The 20,565-nt window shown below is 40.4% G+C and overlaps 1 protein-coding gene across 1 annotated transcript; it reads right to left on the reverse strand.

The window, feature by feature from the left end:
• Nucleotides 1-6,676: 6,676 nt before the first annotated feature.
• POLR2H (RNA polymerase II, I and III subunit H) lies at nucleotides 6,677-9,511 on the reverse strand. The gene is made up of 6 exons (XM_053459003.1): nucleotides 9,414-9,511; nucleotides 8,285-8,373; nucleotides 8,116-8,199; nucleotides 7,885-7,978; nucleotides 7,565-7,648; nucleotides 6,677-7,454 (listed from the first exon to the last, which is right to left on the reverse strand). The coding sequence occupies exons 2-6, from the start codon at nucleotides 8,355-8,357 to the stop codon at nucleotides 7,337-7,339; spliced, it is 453 nt and encodes a 150-aa protein (XP_053314978.1). The 5' UTR covers nucleotides 8,358-8,373; nucleotides 9,414-9,511; the 3' UTR covers nucleotides 6,677-7,336.
• Between the last annotated feature and the right edge of the window lie 11,054 nt (nucleotides 9,512-20,565).

Consider the following 20,565-nt stretch of genomic DNA (forward strand, 5'->3'; position numbering starts at 1 on the left):
GATGAATTAAAAATGGTATTGTGCCTGTTTTACTGTTTTGCATTACTGCATGCAAATGTGTGGGGCACATAGACAAATGTATTGGTGAGATGCATAGCAGGAGAAGGGTCTAGCCAACAAGTTCCCCATCCCCCTTTTAGAGAATAAACTTCTGCACAGCGGTGTCAATGATGAAGGCCATAACCCCACTATATAGAAACATAGAAAGTGACGGCAGATAAGAACCATGAGGCCCATCCAGTCTGCCCAAAGATATAATACCAGAGGTTTGGAAAATGGGCTTCAGTGAGATTTGTTGTGGGTCAGGGGCAAACCCCCGAGAAGCCAGAAAGACTCACAGCTCACTCACTCTTACTCAGGCTCTATCACACTCTTACTCTTGCACGCTCTGTCTCACTCTCTCATGCTCTCTCTGAATGTCTCCCTACCTTCTCCACCGACCACTTCTGTGTCCCTGTCTACTTTTCCAAAGCTCTGCATCTTCTCTTGCCTCTTCTTATTCTTCTTTCTTCATCTTCCTCTGCCTGGTATCAGCTTTGTTAACCAAGACTCCTGGAGCGATTCCTTACAAGCGTGGACCTTCCTCACACTTTTTCTCTTAAAATCTGTAAGATACCAGTGAGTATGCTTTGGTAAGTCGGGGGGGGCACATCTTGGGGGCAGAGTGGCAGCATATCTCAGGGGGGGACAAAGTGGCAGCATATCTTGGCGGAGGGCAGAGTGGCAGCATATCTCGGGGGACGACGACAGAATGGCAGCATATCTTGGGGGGGCAGAGTGGCAGCATATCTATTACACTAAGAATCATATTTTTTCTTAAAAAAAACACCTAACTTTTAGGGTGCGGCCTATAATCGAGCCAATACGGTATATATCTGTTCATACATTACTGCAGGACCTCCAAACAATCAAGCAGGAGCCAGAGAATTCCCAGGTATGTTCATAAGGTCAACATGGGGTTGCTTTCCATACAGCTTTTGTTTGAGTCCCGTGCTATACCCAAACCTTTTAAGGATATACTGTAAAGGATAATTGGATAAAAACACAACTAGTTTATCCTGTGTCCAAACCACTTTCTGCATAAGATATGTCATATCCACATTGCATTCATTTTTATCTTTCTTGCATGTTGATTTTTGTCAGTGGTATTTATCTATGGACAAGCCTGGAGTATTAACCTGGCCTAATTACCCATTTCCCAACTGGCTCTAGTATCTAAATCAACACAGAAAACCAATTTATATTATAAATCGTATAGATTATATACAGCAAGGTAAAAGATGTATATCAATATGGGCCTGAGTTCAAAGTGTGCAAAGTTTTTAATGCTCTCTAGGAATTCTAGGCAGGGACATGAAGATACAGACACAAAGTATGTCTTTGATGTCGAACCTCCTGTTACATGGGTGTTACATGGGTTCCTACATTTGCAAATTCCACGTACTTTATACATACTGTAGCTTTGCACATAGCACAGGGTGGAATTGCATGAGTATGTCCTCTTCCAAAGGGGGGGCACTGAAGTCTACAAGGGTGGGGTTGAATCCAAAAGGAACAGCTCACTCCAACCACCAAAACTGTTACTTATTGACATATCTGGGAACTCCCCATTCCCTGCTCACTTCCCCTCCAAAAATGGCATGTGTCTCATGACATCAGCGGAACTGCCCACCGAGATCAGCGCAAGCACCCAACGATGTAAGCAGGACCTCCTACCCACACCCTGCAAGGGGGCTCAGTTAGCCGGAGCCAAAAATTTCCCAGGTATGCTTATTGATAGCTGTGCATAAGGTGTTTATAAGAAGAATACTGTATTTAACTTACACAATGTAATATATAAACATATTTCCCGCTGTATTTACTTTATTGTGACCTTTAGGGCTGTAGAACACTGTGATACACTCATATCCAGAAAACATGAGCTCATAGAAAAGATAGGAGGAAAAAGCGACTGTCACTCCTAGATACTTGGGAGGTACAGGCTAGAAAAAAGTGCAATGAAGAGTCCAGAGTAGCACTCTGTGTGCTTACCATCATCAAGCTCCAAATATACTTCAGGCTTCATAGCAGCACCAGCCTCAAGGCTGTAGGACCAAGTGTTTCCCCCCTCACATGTATTACACTTTATCACTCTTGTTACACTTCATGCGTTTAGGGCAGGAACATCATTCCTGCATTTAATTCTTAAAATGGCTATAGCCCAGAGGTGACTCAGGATATAACGCATTCTGCACACCTTCCAACTATCTTGTTTTCTGTTGGACAATCTAGATTTTTGCAAAAGTGGCACATTTGAGATCACATGGGCCAGTTGACATGGGCGCCGTGAGCTGGTGCAGCACATACCTCTATCACGGCTACCATGTGGCCACCTGACAGTGCTCAGATTTAGGGTCTTCGAGTAAGGCAGACGGGAGGTCCTGCCCCAACTCCAAAACAATACTCAACCAAAGTACCTGGGAACTTTCTGGCTCCAGCTACCCAGAGCCCCTTGAACCCACCGACGTAAGTGGGTGGTCCTGCCGACATCCCTGGGTTTACCAGCCTATTGTCAATGGGGAAGTGGGGCGTGCCTCAATGCCGCTCCCACGACCCAGAGTTTCCCATTAGTAACGCTTCACTCAGAGTCTCCGGACAAAACCCGGAGCGTTCTCAGGTATGCCGACCAAGCTGTCCCAGTGTGGATGCCAGAAAAGACATGGAGTGTGGACTACAAAAAGCACAAATATTTCAGATATGTGGGTTATCATCCCAAACAGTTATAGACAAATCAATTATCAATTGGGGTATATTGAAAGATGAAGAAGGAAAGAGAGAAACCAGTTATCCACACATCACATCACTAACTTTAAGCATCTGCTGAGGAAAACACATTCTTGTATTTGCAAATGTGATTAAAACGTATTATTATTATCTTTTATTTATATACACCATAGGAAGTCCTTCTTTTACATCTCCTTTAAACATAAAAATTGGAAATGTTTTCTTATTCGGAAACAGGTTATGTTTAATTTTTGCATGATTCATCATCAGTGCATTGTTTAGAAGTGTCAGGTTTTTGTTAAACAAGATAAGATAAGAATACCTTATGAATGATGTGACACCTTGCATAGCATAGCATAGCATTTACCTGTCATAGCTTAACCTCAACCCCCCCCTTCTGAAGCTGCCAAGTCATGCAGCTTAAAGGGAAAGTAAAGGTAAATAAAAAAAGTACAAATATGTCATAAGAAAGCAGAAAAGACCATTTTAACATAGCCATGTGACACCTTCTCGTATATTTAACATATGCATTCCCAGTGAAAGGCTTGACTGCTCCTTTTATCTACAGTGTATCAGGTTATTTGTTATCTTTGTGCCCATCATATATTTACTGGCACCATAGTGGCAATATTCTTTAACTTTTATAGAAATTATACCTTATTGGAGTACATCCTATGTGCCCCTGGAATCTCTCCATTTTGCACATGCAGAGCTGGCAAATTATCACCTGGAATGGCGCATGCCACCTAAGTAGTGCTTAGCCAGCTTATGATTATAGGGTACGGAGAGAAGCACAATGCTAGCGGCACCATGATTGAACCATATGGTAACCAACCTACATTTGAAGAGAGGTAGCACACAATAATGAAGCTTGTCTCTTAGCCTTTCCCATAAAAAGTTACCATCACTCTCACAGACCTAAACATCACCATGGTTGCTAGTTGGCAAGCTACTTATCTGCAGGTAATATATTCTACTCTTATCTCTGTTCTCTGCTCAATTAGTTATCTCCACTTAACAAAAGGATAGCTTAAAAATTAACTAAGAAAATACCATAAAGGTGCTTTACCTCACGTACACCAAAAATAGAAGTTAACCAGCCCATTATGCAATACTTCTCTACAGCAGGCTGGGCCATTTGCAATGGCAGGAAATTTTGGGACAGAGACAAAGGGGATTTTGGGCCAGGTCTGTTACTACTCACTTGTGCCTTGTTTACCCACCCACTGATCGTGAGAGACTCAAGGACACTGAAGGGCGACTGGGAAAAGAAACGCCAGTCTCAAGCTAGACCAAGTCTCTAGACCAAGAAGTCTCAAGCTAGACCAAGTGGTCCAGTCTACTCACACCTCAGTGGTAGTCCGGCCTTCCCGCCTCCAAAGGTTGGCCAGCAAACACCCTCTACAGTTTGGCCCAGAACTAGGCACTGACTTTGTGGTTGGGCCTGGCAATGGCATATGGCTGGGTGCAGGCATACCCCTCTGGTTATGGTGTCGGTCAATAACTAGCACTGATTGTGTGGTCAGGCAGTCAATGGCTGAATGGGGCTTTTGCCAGAGGCATGCCAGGATGCATATGGGAGGGCCATTAATGATAATGCCCCTGAGCGCCTCCGAAGAAAGCAGCTGGGTGGGGTGGTCCAGAGCTCTATTTCTCAGAGAGAGGAGTGGGCAGCTAGTTGACCTCCTAGCCTGCCCTTTGGACCCATGTGTCACGGCAGATGCAGGTTGATCTGGGTGCTGACTGGACGCTGAGTGCACGTAGTTGTCATCGAGGAGAGGGAATTCCGCATTATACGGGGACTCCGTATTTACTTTTTGTATAATTAATAAAAGAGACTTAATTTGCCGCAATCTCAGGTCTTTCAGTCTGTTTATTGTATCAAGGATATCTCAAAGTTAAGAACCAGGCCAGGGATACATAGTGGGGCATGTGTATCTTAATGGAAATATGATGCATGATGAATGCAAAGGCAGACTAAATATTTTAAATACAGTTAGTACAATAACAAACTATTATATATATATATATATATATATATATATATATATATATATATATGTGTGTGTACATACATATGTAAAATAGATGCTGTATATTTTGAAGCAAGGGGAAGATCATCTATCATTTGATGCGGTTCTCGTCTTCCCTACTCAACTGGGCACATGGGAACCTGGAGCATTAGGCTACACTGTCATCCACGACAAGGGATTTGTGGTGAATAAGACATGTTCCCAACCAGACATATACATCTGCACTTCCTTGCGCAAAATGTGATCAGTTTAAAATAGGTTACATATTGTATAAAGAAGTTTAAATACCAGCTACCCCACCACTAATAAAAACACCTCACTGTTGCTATTGTTCATTGTGCTTATTAAGAAACCTTTTTGTGCTTAAATGTTTTTGTTCCGTTCACTCCACAGCATTGCATGCATGTTCCTATGTACACTGCTAGTGTGTGAATCAAGTGGAAGACTGCCTCAAAGCCAATGCCCTGCAGACACCAATACCATTTGTAATTATTATTTTAAAGGATTATATATAAGCTATTTAAATCAGCTTGTGGAGATAAAAACTGGAAAGAGGAACATGGTAAAGGAACATATAAATTGGTGATATAACTTGAAGGTACCATGTAATATTTACATTTAGTCATTTAATCTACTCTTGTAGAGTTAAAAATTAACATCAAGGTTACTTTCCATGCTTTTAATTAGGCATTAAGGATTAATGGTTCAAGTGCTTACAGAACCATAAAAGTTACACTCCAGCTAGCCAATGCACTTTAATGCATACTATAGCCGAGAGATCACTTTAGGTTTCCATGGTGTCCCTATTGCAAATGCATGGTGGGATTCTGCAAATTACACTATACAGTATATATTTTGCACATCCTCTGGTTACTTTTTGTGCAGGAGATCCGTTCAACCGAACATGTCCCCTGGCTTGATATACTTACCACCAGTGAGCACCAACCGGCAGACTAGGGTCAATTGGAACTCCTGTGCATATCTATAGAAAGCGCTCCTATTGATTTCAGTGAGAGCACTTTCCTGACAATGATAGGCTGCTTCAAGCAGGCAACCTGTAAGGACTTACCAGATCCACCCATTTCCATGGTGGGAGTATCCTGGCAACTCTCCTCCCTATGAGCCACGTATGGAGTGATGGCAGAGCTACACTACAGAGGTCACGAGACTGCTTCTCCTACTACTGATGACTATTAGGTCCAGATACTACACGAAAGGTTACCATTTTATAATGTCTTCTCAGATTTTGCTCCAGAAATTATTTTCTCGATTTCTTGGTGTTTTGACCTGATCTGACTTGACATCAGAAATGCTGCATTTATGGTGCTATGCAAAAGTAGGAATGCAAGGAGAGTTTGCTCTATTAAACCAATGATACTTCTTGTAAGTAGTTTCTTCTGTTATTATGAAGGGGAATCCCTTGCAGAATGAAGGGTTGAGCTGGCCCTGTATAATGCATAATTCAATCAGTGGCATGACTTAAATATGAACAATTTAACTATGTGTTATATAGTTAATTTTCTTGCATGAGATCATTATTGGGCTTGTTCCTTCATGATGTAGAGGGAAGAATATACAGTGGGGATAGTTTTTTTCCCGCTTTCATGAATAAACTTAAGACAGAAAATTAATTACACTCGCTAGTATCCTAAACAACTTTGATTTGCCTTTTTACTCTGTTAACTTAACATGATCTTTTAAGAAGCATTTTAGTTCCTATGGCAACAATCTATATAAGTTAGTGGGTCAGACGACAAACTACAGATTTAGGCGTTGTACAACACTAGGAAAGGGGTTTCTGATGTTGCGTTTACTTGCGAAAGTTCTACATTCAGGAAAGTAGGTAGAATAGAACCTTTAAGAGGAAGACAATATACAAATTTACATATGTCATTTTGCATTGTTTATTCTTTGGAGAAACACAGTCCAAACGTGAATTAAGCTTTGAAATTCAATAGCTACTGGAATTTCGAGAAAGCAAGGTACATCAGTTTCCGCAACTGAAACTGTGCTTTACTCTCGCTGCTTCTCCTCTTACTAAAAGGTAAACGTTTGCAAAAAGGGTATAAAGCTGGCCCAGGATAACACATCCTTAATATAAAGGAAGTTGAAAAGCATCTGCCTCTTCTTGGAGCAGATGCTCAAGCTGGCTGTTCATGTATCAGAGAGCAGTCAGCACGTTAAAATGTTCAGTCATCTGCATGCTCCCAATGCTGGCCTATTCCATGTAAAAGTACACATTGTTTGAGCGTTTATTCATAAATGAATAGTAATCTTCCATCTGTGCTGACGTGATAACTGTTCTTTGTCTCGGTATGTTCCCTAACAGCCCTTAGTACAGTAACATTTTAAGGACTGCATGGACGTCCTCAGTAAACTTGGATCTCACTCATCACCTATTCCTTATTTTCAAAAGAAACAACATACTAAAAAAATATTTTATTAAATATAAAACCAGAGGAGAAATGAAATCAGTTCATCATAACGGGCTTCAAATCCAACGCTGCACGACCCCATCTGCATTCAGGCTTTTCCACAAATCAGAAAGCAAGTTTCTTCATTAACAGGTAAATGCGAGAATCTACCTCAAAACCATGAAGATTATTGGCATCTCCTTGAAGCCTCATGAGTAGTCCCCCATATGACACATATGCAGACCTGTGTGCAGGGGAGATAATAGGGGTTTCAAAGACACATGCAGAAGTCCATACTGGATAAGAGAACATTTAGACAATTCAAAGGCGAAAAAAAGAACACATTTTACTTACAGGCGAGTGGCAGCTTCTGTTGATGTTTCATCGCCCTCTATTCGGTAAACCTTCCCATACATGACATATTCAAACTGGTCAGCCCTGAGAAAGAAAGAGGGGGAATAAAGAGATGCAGATTAAAATTTGGAGTCAATAAGGCATACCTTGCTTCAATTGTGTTTTTGCCTTCTTCTGGATCAACTGCAAGGTTGAACTTTACAGACCTGTGTCTTCTTCAACCTAAATTACTATGCTATGTATATTCTACGAACAAACTATTTTTCCTTCATCAATTTACCACACCGATTTCCTAATGAATTTCCAATAGATTATGGCACCTGGAGGGGCGATCATCCGTGGGATTGTATTCACCATCATCCAACGTCCCATCCTCGTACAGTGTGCTAGCAATAACTAACCGGAACTTATCCCCTGAGGAAGAAAAAAAATACAAGATGAAAATTCCATGAATGCTGGAATATTATGCAGACGTCAAACAAAACCAAACTAAATACCAACGATAATATGTGATGATCTTACTTCTTGTTGCTTAGAAAAAAAACACTTACCCAACTCCACAGGGTATATCTGGATATTCACATCCAGAATCAGATCCATCTTGAAAGACTCACTTTCACAATGCAGACGAGAAACTGGAACACAGACACAAGAATTTACACAAGGGCAACAAAGAACACAAACGTACCTATACACAAATCAATTAAAGACGCTACCGACCTCTGTCAAATTTCCTTCCTTCTGGGTCAATGTCCTTCACATCAAATATGTCTTCAAACAAAATGCCTGCCATGGCTGAGCCTTTTTAACTGCAGGAAAAAGAGAGGGTGACTGGCAGTGCTAAAAGTAAAAGTAATACCCCATGGTGAGTGAATGGAGCTTACCTCGGTGTATGTATATTTTAGTTAATGCATTACAGTTTACAGTCCCAGAAAGAGAATACAATGTATAATAGATACAGTATTCAGACTGACATTTCAATCAGGTACAACTGGTATGAATACATTAGGAAAGTAAGTCCATACCCTGTAGAGCTTGCACTCTAGTATGGGTATATCAGAATTCTTTAATGTGTATTTACAAGGCCATCACCTCCACTGTTTGTGTTCTGTATAACGTTTCGCTGCTTGAGGCAGCCAATCACTTCTCTCTGTGTGTCATTAGATCCCCTGAAAACCATGCAAGCCAACTCAAACTGGCTGACAGAGAGCATCCTGTGCATCCACACTACTGTGCAGGAGATGAGTTTGGCCAAAAGCATTGCCTTCGATACAATGGCTAGCATACATAAATCCCAAAGCGTTTGTACGCAACAGAAACATTAATTTAAGGGTGACACTCATTTACCCTATGCATATACATACATACAATGAATGGCATGTCCATCGACATACCACATTAAAAACATACTAATATAGCATGACCACATGAAGAACAGATCTAACGTGTATTCTGGTTCCACACACTGTCATGTGGTACCCTCCACAAGCTATCTGCATTAACGTGATGTGATTAAATCCACACATCTTCAATATTAACAGACACTGCGTTATTTCTTGCACATACTAAACAAATCTACGAATCCTAATAGTGGAATAGAAAAACCCACATACAGTCCACAATGGTAGCTCAGTTACTATAACAACCCGCTCCATGCAATTATATAACCATACAACTTGTCTAACGTCCATTCAATAATCAGAAGATGTCATCTACCCTGTTTCTGTTCACAGAAACTAACATCGGCTCAGAAAACCCATCCGTTATAACAATTTAAAAAAAAAAAAGCTATAATATCGTCTGCTGCGATATAGAACAAATAAACACGCATTTATACTGAATAACTTACTTTTTACTACGGCTTCTCCACGCACGCCGCCTGTGTGGTACTTCCTGTTCCGGTGTGCTACGTCACTACCGGCGTAGTAGAGGCTTAGGTGTATACAGCCGTACTGTACATTGGCGGGCTGTTTATGGCTATCTAGGCAGCGGGTTAAGGATTTTTACGCACGGAATACATATATTGTACTTAAACACTTATAAACATACCATAAAATCCGAATGCTTACGTTAAGCGCGTGTTTACACAGAGCGCCTTCCGCACCAATCTTTATTATACATCGTTAGCAGCACTATAAGGGTTTCGTCACTAGTTGCCAAAATGATCTTTAGTTCACATGACCTATGAGCTAAAAGTGTAAACTTGAACGTTTTTGTGTGCGGGAAAATAAATGAGACGTTAGTACAATATAAAAGGTTTCACATGAATGGTAGGCTAATTTTTCATGAAGAAGTAAAGTTCAAGTGAAACCTTGCTGAAAAAGGCATTGAAGCTATTTACAATTCTGCCCCCAAAAGGGGGAAAAATCCTTCTTGACTCCAGCCTGATATGTCACCAGATAAACAAGCTATAACTAACCCTGTCCTTATAGCCAAATGAATCCCTGTTTATTCCGTGTCCTAAAAATTATCCCGTCAGGACACAGTCGAAGAATTTGGTTTAGATCTAGGAGCCATCCAAAAAAAGTTGGAGCAGTCTTTTTTTTCTTCTCCAATAATGTTTTAATTTTCATTTATTATCCCCTGATCTGCAGTTAACCCCTTATGGACCAGGCTGTTTTTTAAAACAAAATTGTACCCATCGTTACCAAGGCTCTTTTAACACTTTTGCGGTGCTCATTTTTAGCTTTAAATTTCTTCTCTCCCATCTAATGCACCTGCATAAGCTATATATTATTTTGTTTGTTTTTTTCCAGAACAAATCTAATTTCCTATAAAAAAAAATTATGACAAATTTCAAAAAAGCGCTTTCTCACTTTTATTTGAAAAATATTTTGCTCATCTGCAAAAGCTAATGAAAAAACCTGCTGAATAAATTCTACTATCTCTAAAACTCCTGAGTTTGGAAATACCCAATGTTTTTATGTTTTTTAAAAACATTTTTTGTAATTTTTAGGACAATAAGTACAAGTAGCCATTTTTTCCCATCTCTGGTGATTCTGCCTCATGTGGTATTTGTAAAACATTGTGGTAGCAATGTATTTTGTGTTTTATATCAAACAAATTATACTCCAGGTATGAATTTATAGCTCCTGGTATATGCCACTGTCAAACAAGACCCCCATATGTGTTTAGTAACATCTCCTGCGTACAGTGATACCCTCCATGCATGGGCTTGTCAGGTTATTTGGAGGCTAAAAGGCCACATTTGGGACATGCGCAATTCAGGTTTTCAACTTGGAATTTTGACATCTGCTCCATCTGTCTGCATGTCCTAATTGGGCCATCTTTAAAGCCGGGCCAATCCAATTGACCCCATCAAACCATATATTTTTGAAAACTAGACACCCTGTCAGGCCCCCAGGCGAGCACACTCGCAGCTCAGACACCCCTTACCTCCGTCCAGGCCCTTGGAGCCCTCTGCACGCCTTAGACCTACTATGGGACGCCACGCTTGGCTGCATCCCCAGCCTCGCGTACTTCACACGGCTCGCATTTTACTAATCACATTGCGATAAGAAAGCTGGAGAGACCCCCTTGGAAACATGTTTTTTTTTAAAGGGGTGCCTGCCGCCATCTTGTGAGGCAAAATCCCTTGCGGTAGTGATTGTGACCACTCTCCAGAGCGGTCACAGTGTGCCCTTGGGTGGGTTTTCGTGGTCGCCGAATGCCTTTGTTTAAGCTTAGGAGGCGATCAAGGAAGCTCTTTTAAATCAGACGTTCGCCAAACAACCGTCTTGGTAAGAGTTAATTCTTATTTACAAAAAATAGAGAGATTGCTTTTTTGCATATCAAAAAAGACTAACCATTTTTATAAACACAACGATTACAATTATCAGCATGACTGGGACACAGATGTTGTATTAATGAGTTCAGGTTTGGATCTTGCACATATATAAAATAATGGCTTATTTTAACCCCATCGACATCATAGTTTAAATATGTCCATGTTCAGGACCTGGCGTAAAGGTTTGTTTTATTTCAAACTCACAGTGATGTGTATATATGTTTACATAAATGTGTTGCGAAGGTTATTGTGCAAGTAATGTTGGTTTTATACCAAATTACTTGCTCTAATCTTTAAAAATTAATTTGAATGAAAGTATGAGAGAGGATGAATGACAACAAATTTAGTTTCCAAATGGAACAAACCTTCTGAATTTCATCTGAACTGAAAGGCCAGGAAACTACATTTATTGTTCCAAAACGAATGAACCAAAAACTAAACCAAAAATTTGTCCGAATCATTTGGTCTATTTTCCCAAATTTAAAATCTATAATGTTTCAAAACACTTTTTGCTTCTAGTACATAACTCAGGTAAATAAAACATTTTAAAAAAGAATGGAAAGCTGTAAATGCTCCATCCTCCAAAACCTAAAAATTATGCATGTGGGGTATAAGGATATGAACATATTTTCAATCAAAAGCCCTATTTCTGCTGGAAAAACTATATATTGTGTGGATACACTAAGCCTTAAAATAATGGTTTAACAAACATAGTAAAAACTGCAAAAAGATTGTTTAGAGTACAAAATACACTTGGTCGTGAAATGGTAATGGCATTAGGATAATATGTAGATATATTGTGGGTTGTGATCTTCAGGCTTGCTCTTCCACAAGTTTTTTTTTTGTGTTGGAGATAAAAAGATTTGTAACAGGGTTGATGTTCATGGATGGATACGTCAAATGGCAAATGATCTGGGTAAACTGGAAAAATGGGCAGAGCTGTGGCAACTGACGTTTAACGTGGATAAATGCAAAGTAAAGTATAAAAACCCAAGGATAGAATATAGCATACTTGAAACTGTCCTAACCTCAACGTTCGAGGAAAGGGATTTAGGGGTAATTATTTCTGAAGATTTAAAGGTAGGCAGACAATGCAGTAGAGCAGCAGGTAATGCTAGCAGAATGCTTGGTTGTATAGGGAGAGGTATTAGCAGTAGAAAGAGGGAAGTGCTCATGCCGTTGTACAGAGCACTGGTGAGGCCTCACTTGGAGTATTGTGTACAGTACTGGAGACCGTATCTCCAGACGGATATAGAAATGTTGGAGAAAGTGCAGAGAAGGGCTACTAAAATGGTTAATGGATTGTAGGATAAAACTTACCAGATAAAGTTAAAGGACCTTAACGTTTATACTCTGGAAAAAAGAAGTAACAAGAACTCAAACGGAATCAGCATGATAATGGAAAAGAGTTTATTTAAAAGAAGAAATACTACCGCAACAAGAGGATATCAGGAAACATTACTGAAAGGGTAGTGGATGCATGGAATACCCTTACAGCAGAAGTGGTAGAGATTAATACAGTGAATGACCATGAAAGCTATTTTGCCATTAGATAAAAACACTTTTAGTGTTACTTGGTATTTCCTGACATTTTTACATGTACACACTTATGTGTGTGCATGCACGTTTTATTCATGGATCTTTTAAAACAATCACATACGCCTCCATTATAAGCTAGTTAGATTTCCCCATATTCAGTGACTATTCTACTAAGGAAGCATTTTATTTTTCCTGGAATGCGACTGAGATTTCCGTAGATTAAAAAATGCAGGGTACACTGACTACTTTATGGATGTGTTCCATAATAAATACCTCATTTATTTCACATGACTTGCTGACCTGTCTCCTATGTATCCCTAAGACTTTTCACATTTCCTGTTATTTGTCACAGAATTTAGAATAGCGATGATCACTCTTCACACACAGGCTGTGAAAATATTTGAATCGGAACACTTATTCCCAAGAAATTAATATCAAGCCTAGATTGTGGGATAGAAAACGATTCAACTTTCTATATGTATATATATATTTCTCACATTATGCTCACATGTACACTAAGTGTAACTCATATAACCTCATAAAAATGAGTACAGAGGCCCAACATGGTATTTTTTTTATCTAATCTTTACACAATCTTGTAAAGTCATAAAAGATCCATAAAGTGCATAAAGAGTTTGTCACATGACTTATTCATGTTTACCAATGATGTCATTTTAACAATGTACTTTTCATCAATATCATTTTTGTTATTTCCCCTTTACCCTAGTGTTATCAGTGTTGCTTTACTGGATGTGTCAGATGCTTATGCATTCTAACCTTTGCCTTTGAAAACAATGAAAGAAACAATACAATGAAGCATTGCAATATATATACATATATATATACATATATATATATATATATATATATATATATAAATATATATATACTCACTGGCCACTTTATTGGGTACACCTTGCTAGTACCGGGTTGGAGCCCCTTTTGTGGTCATAAAGGGATGGACATGGTCAGCAACAATACTCACATGGGCTGTTTGAACGATGCTCAATTGGTACTAAGGGGCCCAAAGTGTGCCAAGAAAATGTCCCCACACTATTGCACCACTACCACCAGCCTGAACCATTGATACAAGGCGGGATCGATCCATGCTTTCATGTTGTTTATGCCACAGTCTGACCCTGCTGTCTGAATGTTGCAGTTGGAATGGAGACTCATCAGACCAGACAACGTTCATCCAGTCTTCCATTGTCCTCTGACATCAAGAAGGCATTTTTGTCCACACCACTGCCGTTCACTGGATATTTTCTCTATCGCACCATTCTCTGTAAACCCTAGAGATGGTTGTGCGTGAAAAATCCCAGTAGATCCGCAGTTTCTGAAATACTGAGACCAGCCCATCTGGCACCAACAACCATGTCACGTTCAAAGTCACTTAAATCCCCTTTCTTCCCCATTCTGATGCTTGGTTTGAACTTCAGAAAGTTGCCTTGACTACATCTACATGCCTAAATGCATTGTGTTACTGCCTTGTGCAGCTCACGATGTATGTTAAAGTGCTTTGTAACAAATGGAATGTTTGCATTCTTTACCTCAAAAAAGGCATATTACAATACTTCACATAAGAGATGTAGTAGTATATACTAGGTTAAACTAAGAGTTGAAAAAAGCTCAATATCAGCTAAGGAATGACACAATAATGCAAGGTGAATGACAACTTGTATATGATCATTAGCATTTATAGTCGATCTACTCAGACTTCATCAGCTTTCTCACAACCTAATTAGGGTAGACTGACAGTGGTCTTCCGCTTGTTTGTATTGTGTTAATTGACTCATTTACCTTGTACTGTTGTGTTATCCCTTAGTTGATATTGCAAAAATGTTTTACTAGTAAATATAAATTCACATGTAAACTATGATTGAGAAAAATGCATTTCTTGTTTTTATTTCATTTTATTTGCCAACCTGCCCCCAAGTTGCCATATAACCCCCTATTTGCCACTCTGCCCCCCAGATATGCCTTATGCCCTCCCCAGATATGCCTTATACCCCCTATTTGCCACTTTGCCTCCCTGGTATGCCTTATACCCCCTATATGCCACTCTGCCCCCAAGATATGCCACACTGACACACTCATTAACACAGATTACTCTCAGCTGAACTAGTGCACGCATTGTCTACCAAATCACACACAAAAATCCCCCGTAAAGCAGTATAACATTTTGCACCACTGGTCTGCCTGCACTCCCAGTTATGATGTTGCCACACTAAAGGCGCAAGGTATTGTGCAATGTCTTATTATTTGACCTCATATAGATCTCTGCAGCCAACAGCACTGGGGTGAAAAAGTACCAAGGGCTTACGAGGGTTGGGAGACCCATGCACCAGTGGTGTTGCCCCATGAGGAGGCTTCAGCCCTGGGTGTGCGTCTCTCAAGAGATGGACTATACTGCCCACCACTGAGGGAGAAGGGGGGAAAAAGTACCAAGTCCCAAGGGTTTGCGAGGGTTGGGAGACCCATGCACCAGTGGTCTATCCCCATGGGGAGGCCTTCAGCCCTGGGTGTGCGTCTCTCAAGAGACAGACTATACTGCCCACCACTGGGGGAGAAGGGCCAGAGTTGGGGAGATCATGGATCTCCCTCCTATTGTCCCAAGAATTAGGGAGTGGAAGGTCTGTTTATACAGACATCCATATCCTGGTCCCTTGCGATGCATGCTGGCTATTAATGATGAGTACCGTAATATGATATTCCCGTAGCTCAGCAGTGAAGCCGCAACCACGGAAGGCGGAACAAAAAGAGAAGGAAGAAGAAGAGAAAGAGGAGCTGCAGCAGCAAAGGACACAGGGACATGGGAAAGGTAGGAAAACATTCTGAGAATGTGATAAAGCATGAGGAAATGTGTGGGTGAGAGTGTGATGGAAGTTAAGGTGTACCACTCTCAGTGACTGGCTCAGTATAAAGTGACTGGAGTTAAGTTGTACTACAATGAGTGCTTGGATCAGTATAGTGATGGGAGTTATGCTGTACTAGCTTCATTGTCTAGTTCAGTATAAAGTGATGGGAGTTATGCTGTACCACAGTCAATGCCTGGCTCATTATCTAGCAATGGGAGTTATGCTGTACCACCGTCAATGTGTGGTTCTAGATATATTGATAGGAGTTAAGTTGAATAATGATGGGAGTTATGCTGTGCCACTGTCAATGTGTGGTTAAGTATATAGTGATAGTTAAGTTGTACTACAATCAGTGTCTGGCTCAGTATAGTGATGTGAGATATGCTGTACCACTGTCAATGTCTGGATTAGTATATAATTATGGAAATTATGCTGTACCAGCCTCATTGTCTGGTTCAGTATAACATGATGGGAGTTATAGTGTACCACTGTCAATGTCTGGCTCAATATATAGTGTGTCGCGTCTGTAACATTAGGATTGTGCAATTCATTAGGACAATACAAAAAAAACATAAATTCTTACTGTTGCCTATTGATAATACAAACTAAGCAAAAAGATAATTTATGTTGTAGTTCAACCTTTAGTATAGAGTTGCAAGGATTTTTTTTGTTCTTCGATGGTGGCTGTATTCTGACATTTAGTGAAAAGTTGGGAGTTCTAAGATGTATAAACCTTTGTGTACAGGTAGCAATAAAATGAGAGTCACTGATTGCTTAAGTCAAAACCAGTTAAACACAGTTACAGTGAATTTTGGCTAATAGCGCAGTGATTCCCTTCTAATTAAGAGCTGCAGATGTGCCATGTGGTAGGAGTTCTAGCTGATGGATTTTGAGCTGTGCGCTCAACGAAATGTACTTATAATATTTCACATAGATATGTGAAGTTAAAGATGCTGTCCCATTGATAATCCTTAACAGCTCTTTTATTGTATTCTGCAAATTATTAAGAAAATAAAAACACCACAAAAATGTTTAAAGGGACACTGAAGCTATCATATACCGTATTGGCTCGATTATAAGCCGCACACGATTATAGGCCGCACCCTAAAAGTTAGGTGCTTTTTTAAAGAAAAATGTTTGTAATAGATATGCTGCCACTCTGCCCCCCCTGAGATATGCTGCCACTCTGCCCCCCCCTGAGATATGCTGCAACTCTGCCCCCCTGAGATATGCTGCCACTCTGTCCCCCCCAAGATATGCTGCCACTCTGCCCCATGATATGCTGCCACTCTGTCCCCCCCAAGATATGCTGCCACTCTGCCCCGTGATATGCTGCCACTCTGCACCCCTGAGATATGCTGCCACTCCCCCCTAGATATGCTGCCACTCTGTCCTCCCCCTGAGATATGCTGCCACTCTGCCCCCCTGAGATATGCTGCAACTCTGCCCCCCCAAGATATGCTGCCACTCTGCCCCCGAGATATGCTGCCACTCTGCACCCCCGAGATATGCTGCCACTCCCCCCTCCCCGAGATATGCTGCCACCCTGCCCCCAAGATGTGCCCCCCTAGACTTACCAAAGCAGACTCCTGGGGGTCTTGCGGGGCCGGCGGGGGACATCTACGCAATACGTGTATACACTTCCCCGTATATAGGCCGCACCCCCACTTTAAAGACTTAAAGGGGGGGTGCGGCCTATATTCGGGCAAATACAGTGTATTTTAAAGGAAATGATAACTAGGAGGTCCCTTTAAATGAACTTAGCATCTCCCTTGCAAATGTATGGGTTTTTTTTGCAGATTCTTCTCCCTATGCATCCCCCCCCCCTATTTGCCATGCAGGAGATGTGTTTCTCTGAAGACATCTCCTGACATGTGGCATACTCTCCACCAGTGGAATGTGGAATAATCAGCAGGATAATCTATTGCTTTCTGTGGCAACTGATATATTTAGAACTCTGGCCAGTATTGCCTTTTCTAGGTATGGTACACATGGAGCAATCTCCACAGAGCCCAGTGGAGTTTGCTAATTGTTGTTCTTTAATAAAGTCACACTAGGTAACATAATATGTTCTTTCTTTGCCCACCAATCACAGTATATCTGATATTGATCATTTTATATTTTTTGCAAATGTTTGTTAGAATAACATTAAATGCAAGGCACAAAATAATATAGCTACACAGGAATCCATCTGTAACTGTTTTATCTGACCTTGTTAGGTGTCACACAAAGCTGCACACACAGAACATAGATCTTCATAGTGCTGATGAGGTTTGTCATTCACCAGTACCATAGACATTAAACCCCACATGCACACTATATGGGTGAAAGTACCGTAAACCAACCAATCATTGTCCTTGATAGATGGACCATGAGTGTAGTTTCATTCACTTCCCTGAGACTGTCATTGATTTTGTATATTTATATTTTATGTAAAGGTATTTGTCAAGTCTGGTTTAATTCCACATTTTTGTGTGGGTAGCATGCGTAGGTTTCAGCCGCTTGGCCATGTTCAGCATTTCATAAGGTAAATAACTCTCCTGGTAATAGATGCCACATATTAGTTTTTATGTTTGTTCAGTCCACATATCTGGGAATTGCCACTTCCACAGGCTTTAATGTTGTCACCTGCATAATTTTTGTCTCAGGTTATGTGAAAGCAACGTGACTTTCCCTTGAAGCAGTTTGTAGAACCTACGTAAAATTTCCATACTGTCTGTAGTGTTGAAATGAAGGCCATGTGAATGGAGAAGTGAGACTTCTTGAAAGAGAGACGTATCCTTTTTCATCAACTTATTTATGAGACCTGTGATGTCTCTGATACTTCGGGACAGGTTCTTTAATTCATTAGATATGCACTGTGGGCTCTTTGCTTTTTGTGTAGCTTCTGAAAGAAGGCTGAGCTGTGAAAGAACATCTCCAACTTGCTGGGACACCTAATATTAAAACAAAACAAGCAAACAGTATGTTAATTGTCCAGGGAGGTAAATACCACCACCCTTCTCAATGACTCTGTTGCTACCAAGCATATTTTTTAGTCTTCAGAAATGAAAACAAATTCAAGCCGCATAAATTATACAAAGCCAGTAGTGTGACATCATAGATGGAAAAAAAGATGTATTCATGTTTTTGTTACTGTATATTAATTTAGGGATCGATCAGACATCTAGTTAGAAATAGAGACAAGGCAGTTAGTGACACGATTTAAGAGGAAAGGAAATCAAGTGAGGATAGGTAGATCTGAGTGTCGTCAATATACAGGTACTAAAGGTACTAAAGGAGGTAGTGTAAAGTGAGAACAGAGGGGGTTCTATGGGCACTTTGAGGTATACCAACTGAGTGGGAAAGATGCTGAAGGTGCAATCAGAAAGGTAATATATCTCTTCTTCTCATTATATCTCCTTCTCTTCATCTCTCATCCTCTTTATCTATTCCTTTTCTTCTTACCTATCTCTATTCCTACTCATCTCCCCCTTTCTGCCCATCTGTTCCCTTTCTCTTAATCTTTCCTCTTTAATCCTTCCCTTCCTTCATTATCTCGGACGTTTCTCTTTATCTCATCTGTCACTTTTCTTCCTATCTCTCCACTTTCTCTTTATCTCTTCTCATTATATGCCTTTCTCTTTATCTCTCCTCTTCTTTGTCTTTTCCTTTTCTTCCTAACTACCTCTATTCCTACAGACCTCAGTTTCAGTGCTCCATTACAGCTTTCAGCATCAATAGACAGGACAGTTTGCGAGGGATCAGTGAAACTAAGGTCCATTAGGAAAAGGTCCCTTTTTTTCGACCTCTTGCCAACTGGCCCTGCTGCTCCAGTGGCGGGTAGTCCAGTCCGCCTCTGGAAAGAGCTAGCAGGAGGACAGACATCAATATCTGTGTAAAGACACCTTGCCGAACCCTGAGTAAGAGTGTTGGAAGGAATGGAAAAAACTATGAGGCAACATGAGAGAACAGAATAAAAGGGAATGGTCGGGGGGGGTAAAAAAGTTAGTATGTGAGGATATGCAAGAAAAAAAATAAGGTCCAGAGTATGACCATCATTGTGAGAAGGGGAGTTGGTATACTGTATAAGATCAAAGAGGAGGTAATAGAAAGGAGCTTAGAGGCCACAGGACTCAAAGAGTTGTCTACTGAGATGTTGATGTCTCCACAGATGAAAAAGAGGACATCAGATGAGCCAAAGTGGGGAAGCCATGAGGAGAAATTGTCAAGAAAGCTATTAGCGGGACCCGGGGGGCAATATAATCCAGTGATGCGTAAAGATTGAATAGCCGAATAGCATGTATAGTACTGTGCTTTCTGATTTAGGATGTTTACAAGGAGGGTAGATATAGCTTTCTATTGATGCCTTTTATAGTCATAGTTCATCATTTAGTATGACGATTATATTAAAAAAGTAAAAGTAACATAGAAACATTGGATTTGACAGCAGAAAAGAGTTATTCCACCCATCTAGTCTTATTTTTCTTAATGCGAGACTCGGGCCTTAATCAGTCCTTAAGTCAGTTTTTCTTACATTCAGGATAGTTTTATGCCTGTTACATTACATGTATTTATATTGTGCCAGCAGATTCCGTAGCGCTGTCACAAAAGAGTCAGTAAAATAAATTAAAATCACAAACAATAATAAATTAGAACAAAATAGAAGCTGAAAATGTATCCAATGTATGTTTAAAGTCCCTGTATTAGCCTCTACCACTTCTGATTGGAGGCTGTTTCATTTATCTACCACACTATCTGTAAAGTAAAACGTCCTTTACATTGCATCCAAGCCCCTGACACTCTAGTTTTCGATAATGTCCTCTTGTTCTAAGATT

The sequence above is a fragment of the Spea bombifrons genome, chromosome 3, assembly GCF_027358695.1.
Source record: "Spea bombifrons isolate aSpeBom1 chromosome 3, aSpeBom1.2.pri, whole genome shotgun sequence".
In the NCBI taxonomy this organism is placed as follows: domain Eukaryota; kingdom Metazoa; phylum Chordata; class Amphibia; order Anura; family Pelobatidae; genus Spea; species Spea bombifrons.

Excerpts from the sequence above, each read along its gene's own strand:
- POLR2H (XM_053459003.1), bottom strand. The coding sequence starts at position 8,357 with ATGGCAGGCATTTTGTTTGAAGACATATTTGATGTGAAGGACATTGAC. Across the intron at positions 7,979-8,115 it reads GATATACCCTGTGGAGTTGG|GGGATAAGTTCCGGTTAGTT; the intron begins GTAAGTGTTTTT and ends TTTCTTCCTCAG. Across the intron at positions 7,455-7,564 it reads ACAGAAGCTGCCACTCGCCT|GTCTGCATATGTGTCATATG; the intron begins GTAAGTAAAATG and ends CCCTGCACACAG.